Genomic DNA, 14,117 nt, shown 5'->3' on the forward strand with positions numbered 1-14,117 from the left:
TCTTGGCCCGCCCTGGACACATTTATATAGATATTGGCTCCCTCCCCACGGACTGCTCCGGGTTCACACACCGTGACGTGCCTTTGCATATTTAAAGGACTCCAGGGAGAGTCATGATTGGAGGCGGTGGGCAGCGGCGCACTCACGGAGGGGCTCAGAGCAGGGCGTGGCAGCCGCCGCGCTCCGGCTGGGCTGGGGTTGCGCCCCGCGCACATCCTCGGGCGGGGCCTCGGGTTTCGCGCCGGAACCTCCGTGCTGTGCGCAGGAGCTCGGAGAGTGGACGAACCCCGCGCGCGCGCCGGACCCACACGGGCTGGCGCCCCGCAGCGCTCTGGGCCCACCCCTGGCTGCTGGCTCTCTCTAGGATCCCCACCCTCGAGCTTCGAGGCGCCCTCCCCTCGCCACTCCGAGATTACGGGACTGGGGTTTTTCTTTGCTAGGTCTTTCAGGAACACTGCGGTCGTCGACGCCCGGGTTGGCATCACAGGAGCCCACAGGGATAACGGGGCTGAGACTCAACGACAGTCCCCTCACCCCTCCTGGTTCTCCGATCTACCACTGGAGGAATGTTTGGAAAGACGGTTCATTGCTGCCCAACGCTTCACGGAGACACCTGCAGCCCGTGAGATGTAGATAATCCCGAGCCCCTTTCCCGTCTCAGGGACCGAATTCATTTCCTCCCTCCTGCCCCCAATTGTTACTCTGCTAGGAGCGCTTTAAATATGCATAGGCACATCGCGGTGTGGGAGCCCAGATCAGTGCGTAGGGAGGGAGCCAATATCTGCCCCTCCCGAGTCTGCTGAGGATCCTGCATCAGTTTACCCGGATGCGTTTTGGGCTTTGTGTGTCCCACCCAGGGGTTCTAAATGCCGTCACAGCTCAAGGGCAAGTAGTGCGTGGCTTAAGGGGCGGGGGACGGTAGATTGCCCGGCGCTTGGATTATTGGGAAGAGTACAGAGGACCCACAGTGGTCTGCTTCAGGCAGTGCAGCAATAGCGACGTCTCTCCGAATCCCGGGACCCAGGGACGTGTCTGCCAAAGTCGAGGAGGCATCCCAAGCACCCTGGAGGGCTGGTAAGGCACGCCAGGGACAGCCGCATTCCAGAGTCTTCAAAGAGAGCTAGCTGTTCACCGCTCCTCCCTTAACTTCCAGATTTTATTGTGCCCGAAGCATTACCATGTTTTCCACGTAATATCTTTTTAAAATGTGAAATACTTTTAAGATAATAGATGATCAAGAGAACAAATGTGTTTTGTTGTTGTTGTGTTGGTGCCACTCTCATTCCAATAACTAGGGATATAATATGTTTTTCTGAAGGAAGCAGTTGTTTTAAATCAGGAACCTCTGAATGGACAAAATAAGCAATGCATTTTCAACAACTTGCTCAATCTTTTTAATATATCATCACAAAAGCAAGAGATGTACATATAATTCTTTATACTTATTTTACAGGCCAGGTATAGTTTCTTACAGGCATAAATCCTGAAAATGCAGAGGGAGTATTCAGCATAAATACAATGAAGGAAAAGAAAGATCAGATTTATATCGCCATTTGGACCACAGTAACTTACACAAAGGAAAATGTACATTTGTTTTAGGTTTTCCAGAATTCATTTGGTTTGGCTTGTTTCCACAGAGAGGATGCAGTACTGAGATCTGCTATTTGAAGAAAGTAACCTGACCCTGTGGTAACTTCTGTTTGTAGGAATGTATCTACCCTAGCACAAGCTGCACCTGAAGTGCCCAATTTAGTTCCTGTCCTCTCTTTTAACTTGAACCAAACTAAACCAAACCAAACAAATCCTAGCATGGGGTCAGCTACAAGTGATACAGTTGGAAATATTAACCCTGATGAACAGAAACAACACTGCATCTTTAGAAAATCCAAAACCATTTCTTCATATTCAGAAAGATTAAATTAAACCACCCAAGGAGGACAAATAATTCACTTTCTTACTGATTTAAATCAAGTTTGATTTCAGGGAGCTTTAAAGATTTGTCTATTTCCCCCTCTGAATCAGCAGAATTAGAAATTTGAGTCTACTTAAATCACACTGAGGTGCAAATAAAAGCTAAAAGTCAGAAAATGATAGTGAAATAAATACTCTCATATTAGACATGATTGCATTCCAAAACCTTATACTCATGAAAAAACAGAAAATCATTCAAGTTGAAATAGAAAAAAGTACTTAATGAGTAGAGGCATAAGTTTTCTACTGTATTTGTGATCAGATTCATATACAGTTTTTCACTTGATTATATGTTATACTTTTGCCTTTTTTCCTCAAAAGTGAAAAAGATTAATGTCACATTTTCCATATATAAAATAGTATTTAATTATTTAAAAATCCATACAAATGATATTTATTACTATTTCTTCTTTAAGCCCTCATGTCTTTTCTCTATTGTATTTTTGAATTCTGTAAACAAATTGCTGTATCCTGACCAGTGCTTGTTGGAGATCAATGTTGAGTCACAGACTTGGTGTCACTGAGTGCAAGCGATGTGAAGTCTATGTGTGCTGCGACATACCATTCACCAAACTTCTCAGCTGTTTCACGACTGTCTCTATCAACTTCTGCTTGTCTCGATCATTCTTCCTGAACTGAGCAAATATATTATTCTTTTTGCTAGTATCCTTCATCCTAGAAACATATGTGAATGAAGAAGCTTAGTAAAAGGAAATTAAAAGCTATGCTGTCACAAGTAAAATATCTTGGCATGCTCTGAATTATCTCACACTAATCCTGTGTTTGAAAAATATACTTCAAAGAAAGTAGGTACTAATAAACTTACAGATATAGCTACTACACAAAATATTAGAAGCTTTATTTTATATATTCTATGTGAAGTGGTGTTTTTGCATTAGTTATGTAAATCTAAAATATGCTAAGTTTACTACTATCACACTATTTTCTAATATTCCATAAAATATGCTAAAATACATACCCTCTATGGACTCTGCAAATCACATTCATAGCAAGACAAGGTGAAAGGAAAAATAGCATTAGAAACTTTAAAATAGTAATATTTTTGCCTCAATGGTGTGTCATGGCATCGTAAAATAAATTTATTAATACATTTATTTTAAACAGTTCCTTTTGTCCTTTCAAACCAAATACACCACAGATATTTTGAAAAGTAGGAAGATGATATACAATTTTAATTTTAAAATAGAAAATTTCAATACTGACACTTAAAATGAAATATGATCGAGTAAAGAAAAGTCTGCCAAATAATAGAGAAAAGAAATTTTGTTGGACAAGATCCACCAGTAAATCCTGTCACTTCAGTTTTTACTATATTATTTTTTCAAATTACATATTTCTCTACCTGCAAAGAATTCAAGTCCATAATGGTAAGATTTAGATGACACTGGTGGCAAACATTCCAAGTCCTGGCCACATTTTACAAAATACCTTATACCTTCTTTCCTGTGTTACAGATTAAAAAAAAAAAGCTCTAATTCTTATATTCCCAGTAAACATATTTCTAAGATCAATTAAGCCTGCAATTGAGGACACAAAAGAAAAATGTTTTGTCCACATCACTATGAACAGCAACTACATATGAAACTCCACCAATTCTGAAGAGCAAGAAAGAAAGGCTTATCTCTTGGTCATTAAAATGGACTGAGCTTTTAAGCTCCATCTAGACATTTCTCTTTTGATGCAAATCCCTAGTTCTTCATTTTATCACCGAATAAAATAATGTTAAAATGTTATACAAAAAACTTTTCAAAATGTACTCACTTCTCCAAAAGAATAAGGGCTGTGTTCGGATTCACCCGCAGGTACTTAGAAGCTGGTTGTCCATAATCGGCTAGATAAGTAGACCAATCCCAAACCATAAACAGGTCAAGGAGCTGAGGAAGATGGGGGAAATGTTAAAACTTTTGATTATTTACCACAGTTAATACATAAATTAAGTATATGTTATTCTTGGGCCACTTTAATATGACTTGCTTCTTAAATGGAATAGAATAAGGAAATTCATTTTTAAAACTTCATTAGCTGTACTTTATAACCAAAATAGTATATACTATCTTTTCACTTAACATTACTAAAATTGCCAATTCTAATAAAATATTGTATTTTCAAATAAATGTAAAATAATGAAAATACTGTTAATATAATTATATTAACAATTGTATCAATGTATAAGAGATTTTATCTTTACGCATTATTCAGTTGGTACCCAAATTCAGTTAATAAAGGTTGGCGCTACTACCTGTATAAAGAATTTTAAAGAACTTAAATTGAACCTTTTTTCTTAGAGTTAAGTATGTTTACCTTTCAAAGAAGCTGTTTGCACCTAGACTTTTTCCAAAGTAATTTAAACCAAAAGCTCAGATAATCTCAATTAAGTGCATTAAACAACCTCTGCTGGATTCTCCCTGGTGATAGATCCTCAGTAGTATTATGAAATGAGGGCTTGAGGATTCAGCCTGTTAACTCTAGGCAATCATTTTGTATAAACAAACAACAACAAAAAGGAAACTCTCTTGTTTTCCATGGTGTCTTAAAATTGACTATTTACTTTATAATCTCCAGTTAGAATCACTGTCAAATATGGAAGTAATCTTTTAAAAGCAATGCCATGCCTAAACCAAAGCACCAAACTCTTTATCCAACTTTAAAACCCTAATCCCCTTTAAGCCATTTAAAACCAACTTCCTATCCCCATTTGAATTGTTTCAGAAAGCTAAATGCTTTACTTACTACCTTCCCTTAGTTTTTATATTATTCTTTCTTTTTGTTTTAACTCACTTTATAAGTAAGGGGTCTATTGGTTTTGCCTTCAAATAGAGGAAACGTTTGCATTTACTCATCGGATACAGCAGCCAACCCTCTGACTCTGAGAGGATAAAACTCTGGGGAGATTAAAACCACCTAAAGAAAGGTTACAAGAAACCAGCTTTTCCTTAGGAAGGTAAAGGACTTGTCTGACTCTTTTCCCATCCAATTTACAGCTATTAACAGAAACTTTCTGACAAAAGGGAGAAAATTCTATCACGAAAATGTTAACTACAAAAACCCCCTCTATTTTCTTTCAGACAAGATAACATTCTAGGTCATACCAAAGTTGAAACACTAGTAAAGAAACTACACTGAGACAATGTTAAAGAATATAGTGCCTGAAAAACAAAAGGGAGCTTACCTAAAGTTCTGTATAATTTTTAACTATTGTTTGGCAACAAGTAGATTTTTCCCCCTCCTTTCACAGGGAGGAAAAGTTACTTTCATACACTCAAATGGTAAGAATGTAAACTGATGTAACTTCTCTGGACCGTGATTCTGCAATGTGTTTAAGAACCCTATAAAAATGGACATTCCCTTTGACTCAGTAATCCTACTTCTAGGAATGTAACTTCAGGAAACAAAACTTTACACAGGTATTATTACCTGTGTAAAGGTATTATTAAAAATGTTGTGTTATCAAAAACATGAAAACAGCTTAATTCTCAACATTAAGAGAATGGTTGGGTAGTGAGTTATATCTGTACAATGCATATCATGTGGTCACTAAAATCAATGTTTACAGAGAATTTTAAATAACTTGGGAAAATTTTTATGATAAATGTTGCTACTTAAGTTACATAAAAACCCATCAAAAAAGACTGGAAGAAAATTTGAGAAAAATGTTAAGAATGGTTGTTATAGGCCAGGCACTGAGGCATGCACCTGTAGTCCTAGCTACTTTGGAGGCTGAGGTAGGAAGATCCCTTGATCCCAGGAGTTCGAGTCCAGCCTGGGCAACATAGTGAGACCCCCCATCTCTAAATATAATAACTTAAAAAAAAAAAAAAAGCAGAAAGAAGATGGAAGAAGAAGAATGGCTGTTATTTGTATGACAGGATTAAGAGTAACTGTTATTTTATTTTTATAATACTCTACAGTGGACATATATTAATGCTACAGTTAGAAGGTTTATATATTTATGTATTAAGATGAATTTCAGTAATGAATACCCCTCCCCACAGCTATCAGCAAAAGCCTCATTTTAGAAGATTCCTTTTTCAGTTGTATGTATGTGTTTAATGTGAGTGCACATGCACAAAGTCAGCAGAATGTAACCACTTAATATACTGACTATAATCTTCCTTTCTTTCCAAAACGCATTAGCAATGTGACCTTTGGGATATAGAGGAGGAAGAGTCTTAAAACAAGGCTTTTTTTCTCTTAGGCTGATCTACCCCCAGGTGAGAAAGGAGAAGCCTACTCAATGAATTAAAAACCCACACCAACTCCAACTGTGAATACAAAATTGATTCTGCTATAGCACAAAAACAGACTTTCCTAGATAAACACAATGTTTTCATATGGTCAGACACCCATATGCAAATCTCTCATATGCAGATACTCATGTGCAAATTACTAGAAATTACAGAAACCACAAAATTAAACCTACCTGCCCACATGTACACAAATCTAATCCATATGCTTCCATATTTACATTAATACTTTACAGAAATATATATTGTGTATACTTAATTTATAGATATCTGTGGGAATTTGCATAAATTTGCACATAAATGGTTGAATGCTTTGCCAATGTGGATAAAAGAGCCAAGGACCTAGATAAGATCCACTCAACAAATATTGATTGCCCACCTATGATGTGCTAGATGCTGTGCTAGACACCAGAAATACAGTACTGAAACTAGGCAAAATCCCTTTCCCCAGGAGCTTACATTATAAGTGGGGAAGCAGTTAACAAAGAAGAAATATTTTGACATTAACATGAAGAAATTACAAAGAAAAACCCCATTCACATAAAATTCTAGTAAACTACAGTAACACATGAGGAAGCTGCTATCAATTCAATATAGAGTAACATAGAAATCACTAACTTATCCATGTGTGTGAGGATTTTTCAAATGTGTAATATGCTGGAATAAGTAAATAGAAACAAACTTCACAAAGCTAGGCAGGCAAACTCATGAAGAGTGTCCAGCACAGTGTGATCACTCAGTAGATATTCAAGAAATAACTAACTGATTGATTGATGATGCCAGACCACTGTGCCAAGTTTACTCAGAGCTTTTCTGTTAGGCTTCATGAGTACAAAAAACTGAGCACCCTACAGACCACTTTAGCTTACGCTGACAGCTCTCTGAAAAAGCCAATGTTGCTCTGCAGGCAAACTATGACAACTGAATACAGTCAACTGACTTCCCTCCACCTCTCCCAAGTTTTCACTGGGGTATTGATAAGGAGGACAGATTCCCTTAATGATATAGCACTGGGTTAAATGATCTTCCCAGAAAAAGCAGTACTAATATTTCTGAATGGTCCACCAATGTCTCCCATCCATAACAATTATAAGGCCCTTTTTTGCTTTTTAAAATACAGTTTATTAAAGTGAAGGATGTAACATAAAGTTAGAACTTTATTGTGGGGTTCCACCTAACACTATGTCAGGCCAGATTTTATGGACTGAGCCCATCTCCACAGGCTGCTATCCAGGCCTGTTCTGACCAAGAAGCATGATCCCTGGTCTTTGATTGGGGTGACCTAAAAAGAATGTGATTGCTTTGGAGTCAGAGAGTGACAGGAAAGGAAGAGGAAACTGGGGTGTTGCCAGGTACAAACACTGACACCTCCCCTGCACACCAACAGTCATTGCCTTGTGCCTCTCACCATCGGTCAGGTTTCATAGGATGTACTATTTCTTCATACTAAAACCCAAATTATGGAAAAACCTCACTTCTCTATTTCAAGTTTTGCTTCCTTCAGAGGCAGTGCACAAATAATACATTTGTTATTAATCACACAAAATCTTTCAGTCTAGTAAATAAACAGTAAGACACGGTCTCAACAGGTGAATTTATTAGTTAACACATATACCTGAAGTTCAAAGATGTAGATCAAACATGAATAAAAACAAAAATCTCCCCAGATTACCCAAAAGCAATTTTACAATTACTTATTAAAGGATAGTCAGGCACATGATAATGAAAATTGGCATTAAGTTCTATAAATGGGTTTGTTCCAATAGTCAAGTAAAACAATTCAACCTTAAATCCTTTTGGGAAGTAAGCAAAGTATGGATCATATAAAAATGAATAGCAAAATAATGTGCCTCAGTTCTATCTCATGATGATTTATAAGATTATCTGAAATTAGTATCCTAACTTTTTTTATTCATCAAGGATTCAAAAATACCCCTCATAACTAATCTGAAAACATAAAGTGGATGTACGCCAATATTTGTAAGTGAGTTGTAAGTTTCACTTCCTCAGAGTTCTCTGTGTGTGTGTCCAGAAAACAAAAAGATCAGCTTAAGGAAAGAAATGGTTGCATGGGTGGTCCCATTTATATGCTCAAAATAGTTGAATCACTTCAGAATCACTGAGGAATTCATTTGTGTCAACCTATTTAGCTTGCTGACAGTTTCCCATCCTACAGAGTCACTCTGGATCTACACCCAAGAAACTTGGGGTCTCAGACCTGTTGAGATCACTTTGTGCAAATGACACAATGAATCTAGGCAGACTTAAAACCATTCTATGAAACTCTTGAAGTGACTTTTTGCCTTTGTAAAAGTGAACCCACAGTGTCAGGTCATTTTTTCCTTGAATCTGGTTTAGCTTTCTTTGTTTTGGGTCTTTTGGGTTTTGCTTTTGAAGCACCTCAGGGGCAGTGACCCAGGACAGAAGATAAATAAAGTTAAGCCAACCTCAAGAGAAAAGCAACTGGGGATACCAGGTTTGCTTTTGTAAACGTGAACAGTGACCTGGGGGCTCAGGGTCAACCTCAGTCCCCCAAATTCCCTTTTCCAAACACTAAATCCACCTGGGACATCAGAGTTGCTTTGCAGACTCCAGAAGTAAACCAGGAGATCATTTTTCCTTTGCCTCCAAAAAACAAAGCTGAGGCAAGAGTTCCTACAGAATTTCAGTGGTTTAAACAACAACAAAAATCCTAAACGCTAAGACAGCTTTAAGGAAGAAATACTTGTCCTTCAAACAAATCCTGAGCAATTAATTAGTCACTGGGAATTCAACAAAAATGGGTCTTACTAAGTTAGCCACATTCAAGAAAAATACAAATCCTTTTTCTAAATATATGGTGAGATCAAATGATGAGCTCCATATGATTTTTAAAGCATTTGGCTTTTCTGCTATCTGAAAACACCACATTTGCACGTGCAGCACAGAAGAGAAGTTTAAACAGCAGCCAGGAGGAGCTTGGGCAAAAACAAGAAAGCAGCAAAACCATATTGTACCTTTAGCCACGTCACTTTTTTCCTTCAAGTGTGACTTGCCCTGATGCTGCCTTTTGGCTCCTTGATATACTGCCACCCAAGCCTACCATCTTCAAATGTCCCATTTGCCAAACCTGCTCCCACTCATCTTTCCACTCCCACCCTGTGAGGACTAGGAGTGAACCCTGAGCACTTTGTGCCCTAGAGGCTGCTTAAAGGTATCAGTCTCTTTAAGTCACTTCACTCAAGGGACCTATATACAGCAAAGGTAGAATGTTCTTTAAGTATTTTTGATGCTAAGCTAATGTAGTAGTACTAGATAACCAATAGGTGGGTTTGGAATTTGGAAAAAAGAAGCAAATAGTGAAATTTACATAATCAATGTATACACATCTATATTTGCTTTATTTTGAATATTTTTGGTCACTACCATGGCTAAAATGGCATATAGATACATATGTATGAATTTATGTGGTTATTTCTTTTACTAAAATTAATTTTATCATAGTAATACATAGTTAACAATCAAATGGAACATACCATGAAATCAACAGTTCACTGCCTTACTTTTTCCATTCTTAGAAATAATCATGTTTAACTTTTTTTTAGTTCTGGTAATTATCTCAATATCTCTAACAGGCTTATTTTTCTAATTTTAGATTTACTGTCTTACAGCTATCACATATGACAATTTACCTTACTTATACGACCCTTCTTTTATGGTAGCTACCTCACCAGCCACCACGCCTGGCTATATCACACTTTTTTAAGCTTTTTTTTTTAAACAGCTTTGAGATACACTACATAATTCACCCATTTAAAGGGTACAAATTAGCCAGGAATGGTGGCTTGCACCTATAATCCCAGCACTTTGAGAAGAGGAAGGATTGCTTGAGGTCAGGAGTTCAAGACCAGCCCGGGGAACATAGCAAGGCCCCATTGCTACAAAAAAGGGGGTGCAAATCAATGGTTTCAACTGTATTCACAGAATTGTGCAACCATTAATTTTAGATCCCCCTAAAGAATCCCCACACCCATGAGGAGTGACTCTCTAAATGGGAGTTATGTAATGTGATCTTTTGTAACAAGCTTCTTTCACTTAGCATGATGTTTTCAAAATTCATCATGTTGTAGCATGCATAAGTATTTCATTCATTCTTATTGCCAAATAATATTCCATTGTATGGATATACCACACTTTGTCTGATTCAAACATCAGTTGATGCACATTTGGGTTTTTTTACTTTTTGGATATTATGAATAATACTGCTATGAATGTTTATGTATTACACAAGTCTCTGGGAACAAATGTTTTCACTTCTCTTGGGTATATACCTAGGAGTAGTAGAATTTGTTATGTAAACTTTTAATAGGATCTTCTGACTCTCTATTTAGTTAATATAAGAATATTAGAATATAAATATAAGAATATATTTAAATATAAGAATATATTTAGTTAATATAAGAATATTAGCACATTATGTAGTTGACCTTTAAAGTAATTCTTTTGGCAATCAAAGTTTAAAACATTTAAATTATGTATTTAAGTCCAAAGAACAATAGATATTTGACTAAGGCTTCCTGAAAGTTCTATGCCAAAAGCTGTTCTTATCAAGAATTTTATTTCCTATTTTTGAAAAATAAAAAAACAATTATCCAATACAAGAAAGAACATTTCATATAGTTTCCTCGAGTAAATTTGCTTCAAATAGTTGAACATGAGGATTTTACTACACACACACACACACACACACACACACACACACACACACACACACGGCTTTTCTTCAGTCATAAGTTTAGCTTCCTGATACTATAAGGTATGTCACACATGAAGTTGTAGCACTTACCTAATTACTGAAACCAAAATCTAGAGTCAGTCTGCTTTGACTCCTCTCTCTCACAATTCCTGCCACTAACTTATTGCCAAATTGTACCAATTTAACCTCCTAAATATTTCTTGTATTCACTTTATTCCTACTTTCCAGCCCTACTACTACCACTGTCCTAGTCAGACATCACAATCTCTTCCCTGGGTACTTTGGTGTTGCTCATCCTCTCTCCTCTCTTCCAATACCCAATTCACCAACCTCCATGCTGCTGCTGGAGAGATTCAGATAAAACACAAATTTGAGCATACCATTCACTGGCTTAAAACCTTTGATAGCTTCCCAATTCCTACAAGATAAAGTTCAAGTTCCTTAACATGACATGCAAAGCTATCTTGCACCTTATCCAGGTCAACTTTTTAGCTTCCTTGTAATTCAAGCTGTTAAACAAAGAACTACTCTTAGTTCTCTTACACATCATGGTTACCGCAAGGACATTGCTCATTCTCTTCTCTTCTGTGTGGAGTCCCTTTCTCCTTCTTCACCCAGGTAGTTCTTTAGTTATTCTATAAAACTTAAGTCTGGAATTATCTCTCCCAGGAAGTCTCCCTAGACCACCTTGGTTGGGTTAGCTATTGCTTTTTGTATCCTCATAGTACTTTCCATATATCTCTATCACAGTACTTTCATAGCATGGGTTAATTTGTTTACCCACTAAAGAATCAAATATCATTAATTTTTTTTCCAGGTATGGTGGTTTCCACCTGTAATCCCAGCTACCTGGGAAGCTGGGATTCCTTGAGCCCAGGAGTTTGAGACAAGGTAGGGCAATGTAGGGAGACTCCATCTCAAACAAATAAACAAACAAACAAAAAACAAAATACCCCAAAAACCTTCTATTTTAGTTTATGATTTATGGCTATCCCAGCTCTTGTCTCTTTCTAATATCCCAACAGGTGAATTGCTCTTTTCCTCCTAAAAATATACTTTGTAAGTACCTCAAGGGTGGTGACTTGTTTTGCTTAATATCTCTGTGTCTTCACATTTGGCTCAGTACCTGGTATGTAGTAGGTGCCAACTATGTATTGTTCAGATGGACTACCTGTGTTACTTTTTTTTTTTTTGGAGACAGGGTCTTGCTCTGGACTAAAGTGGTATCATCATAGCTCAATGCAACTTCCATCCTCCTGTCTCAGCCTCCAGCTGGACTACAGGCTCACACTACCACACCCGGCTAACTTTTCTATTTTTTTGTAGAGACGGGGTCTCATTCTTGCTTAGGCTGGTCTCAGAACTCCTAGGCTTAAGCAGTCCTACTGCCTTAGACTTCCAAAGTGCTAGGATTACAGGGGTGAGCCACCATGCCCGGCCCCTATGTTGCCTTTGACACTCAATTTTATAAGTTTACACTGAACCTATATCTTATATACTAACAATATGGCTATGCTATCATTTATCTTACATGTGAAATATTAATAATTAGGACATCTTTGAATTTTTAGTAATGTTTTATAATTATTCTGAAAGCCAGACTATTTATTGATTGATTTAATTTGTGCTATCGAATGTACTAAAATATTTCACAACCAAAGTTCTGCTCCTGAGATTATCTTTTGTAAACCAGTAATGCCTCCATCAAACACATTAAATAAACATTCCTGGGTCATATATTTAATTTTCTGTACAGATTCATTACATCATCTGCTACACTTGCATAACAGGTAGTTATGTAATGATTTCACCAATGAAGCTCAAAGACTTCTAATACTAAAGAAATCAAACCTTGAAAGTCATGATGAGAGGTGTTCACTAGACTTTCAATTCTCTCTAATGAGTCATTTTGCTCCACTGAAGCTATAAAGAAATAAGATCTGCTTGTATGCATTGACTTTGGAAGAACTTAAGCAACAAAGGAAGACAATATGAATGAGCCAATGAAAAAAAATTGTATGCTAACCTGTCTATACTGCAGGACACGGCAGTTTGAATGAAGGAAGAGAGATCGGGCTGGGATCTCTTTATGTACTCCTTTTAGTGTGATTGTTAAGAAAAACAAGAGGGAGAGGTTAAAAAGTTTTTTCCAAATATGAAAGAATCTAAGTGGGTAATTTCCCTCCCACCCCTGCCCCAATGGTTGTGATTTAAAATAAGGAAAATAAAAACTTGGAGAATCTAATAGCTGGATTAATTTAGTCTTCAATAAAAGTAGTCACATATGCTTTGCTCTGAAATTTTAGTAAGTCAAAAGATATTTATAATTTGCCATTAGTTATAAACACTGATTCTGGCTTTAAAAAAACCCGACAAAGTTGAATAAAAGTTAAAACTAAATGCTTCAGATCCTAGAAGTACCTTATCCTTCTGTTCTTTAAAATGGAACTCAAGCCATTTGGGATAACTGAAACAAACCTAGACCATTAAATCCCAACTGTCTCAGGAGGAAAAGGGGGATAATTTCTATGGCAATATGTTAGTGGGAGTGGAAAAAGTGAAGTCCAATTCTAGCTCTTGCAAGAAATCAATCTTTGATGGAGTGGTCAACTGAATTTCAGATTTGCATCTCATTTGTTATGCTTTAAGAGAGAAGGTCTCAGTTCTGTATCCCAGAGTATAAATACAGACCCATTACCATTTTGCCTTGGCTTCCTGAGGAATACAAAGTTAGTTAGACTACATACTTAGCATAATGAAAATAAGGATCTTTATGGTCTCTGTTAAAGACAATATTATAATATTTTGGTGAGTATTTGTATTTAAGGGGGCCTGTATCATCACTCATTTCTTTCAAATCTTATAATAGATTTTTTTAATCTTTACTCAAAACAATTAAAAAGATATGTATTTACTTTTCTTGAACCTAAAAAGGCACTTCTCTTATGCTAGACAATTTATTAACCCCTAATTATCCATTTACTTCCAGACCTGATTGTATATGTAATTACCTTTTGTCAGGTATTGCACGATAAACATGTCAGAACACTTGCTGCTTAGACTGTTTCAACAGATAAATGTAGTCTTTCCATAGCCTCAAGGCACAATTAAACATTTAAAAAAAAAAGGCAGTTTCAAACTACAGT

General features: G+C 36.9%; 1 protein-coding gene across 7 annotated transcripts in view; it reads right to left on the reverse strand.

The window, feature by feature from the left end:
- Nucleotides 1-1,351: 1,351 nt before the first annotated feature.
- The window catches only part of EXOC6 (exocyst complex component 6), a 198,179-nt gene continuing 185,413 nt past the window's right edge, over nt 1,352-14,117 (reverse strand). For 4 of the 7 annotated variants that reach the window (XM_076009975.1, XM_012766004.2, XM_076009973.1 and 1 more), the window contains exons 21-22: nt 3,754-3,866; nt 1,353-2,646 (exon numbers count right to left, since the gene is read on the reverse strand). In XM_076009975.1, coding sequence (XP_075866090.1) covers nt 2,514-2,646; nt 3,754-3,866 — 246 coding nt within the window. In that variant the 3' untranslated portion in view covers nt 1,353-2,513. Of the gene's footprint in view, nt 2,647-3,753; nt 3,867-14,117 lie in introns of all 7 variants that reach the window. The other 3 variants (XM_012766013.2, XM_076009976.1, XM_076009977.1) reach the window with 1 other exon arrangement.

This window comes from Microcebus murinus, chromosome 14 (assembly GCF_040939455.1).
Source record: "Microcebus murinus isolate Inina chromosome 14, M.murinus_Inina_mat1.0, whole genome shotgun sequence".
NCBI classification, from domain to species: domain Eukaryota; kingdom Metazoa; phylum Chordata; class Mammalia; order Primates; family Cheirogaleidae; genus Microcebus; species Microcebus murinus.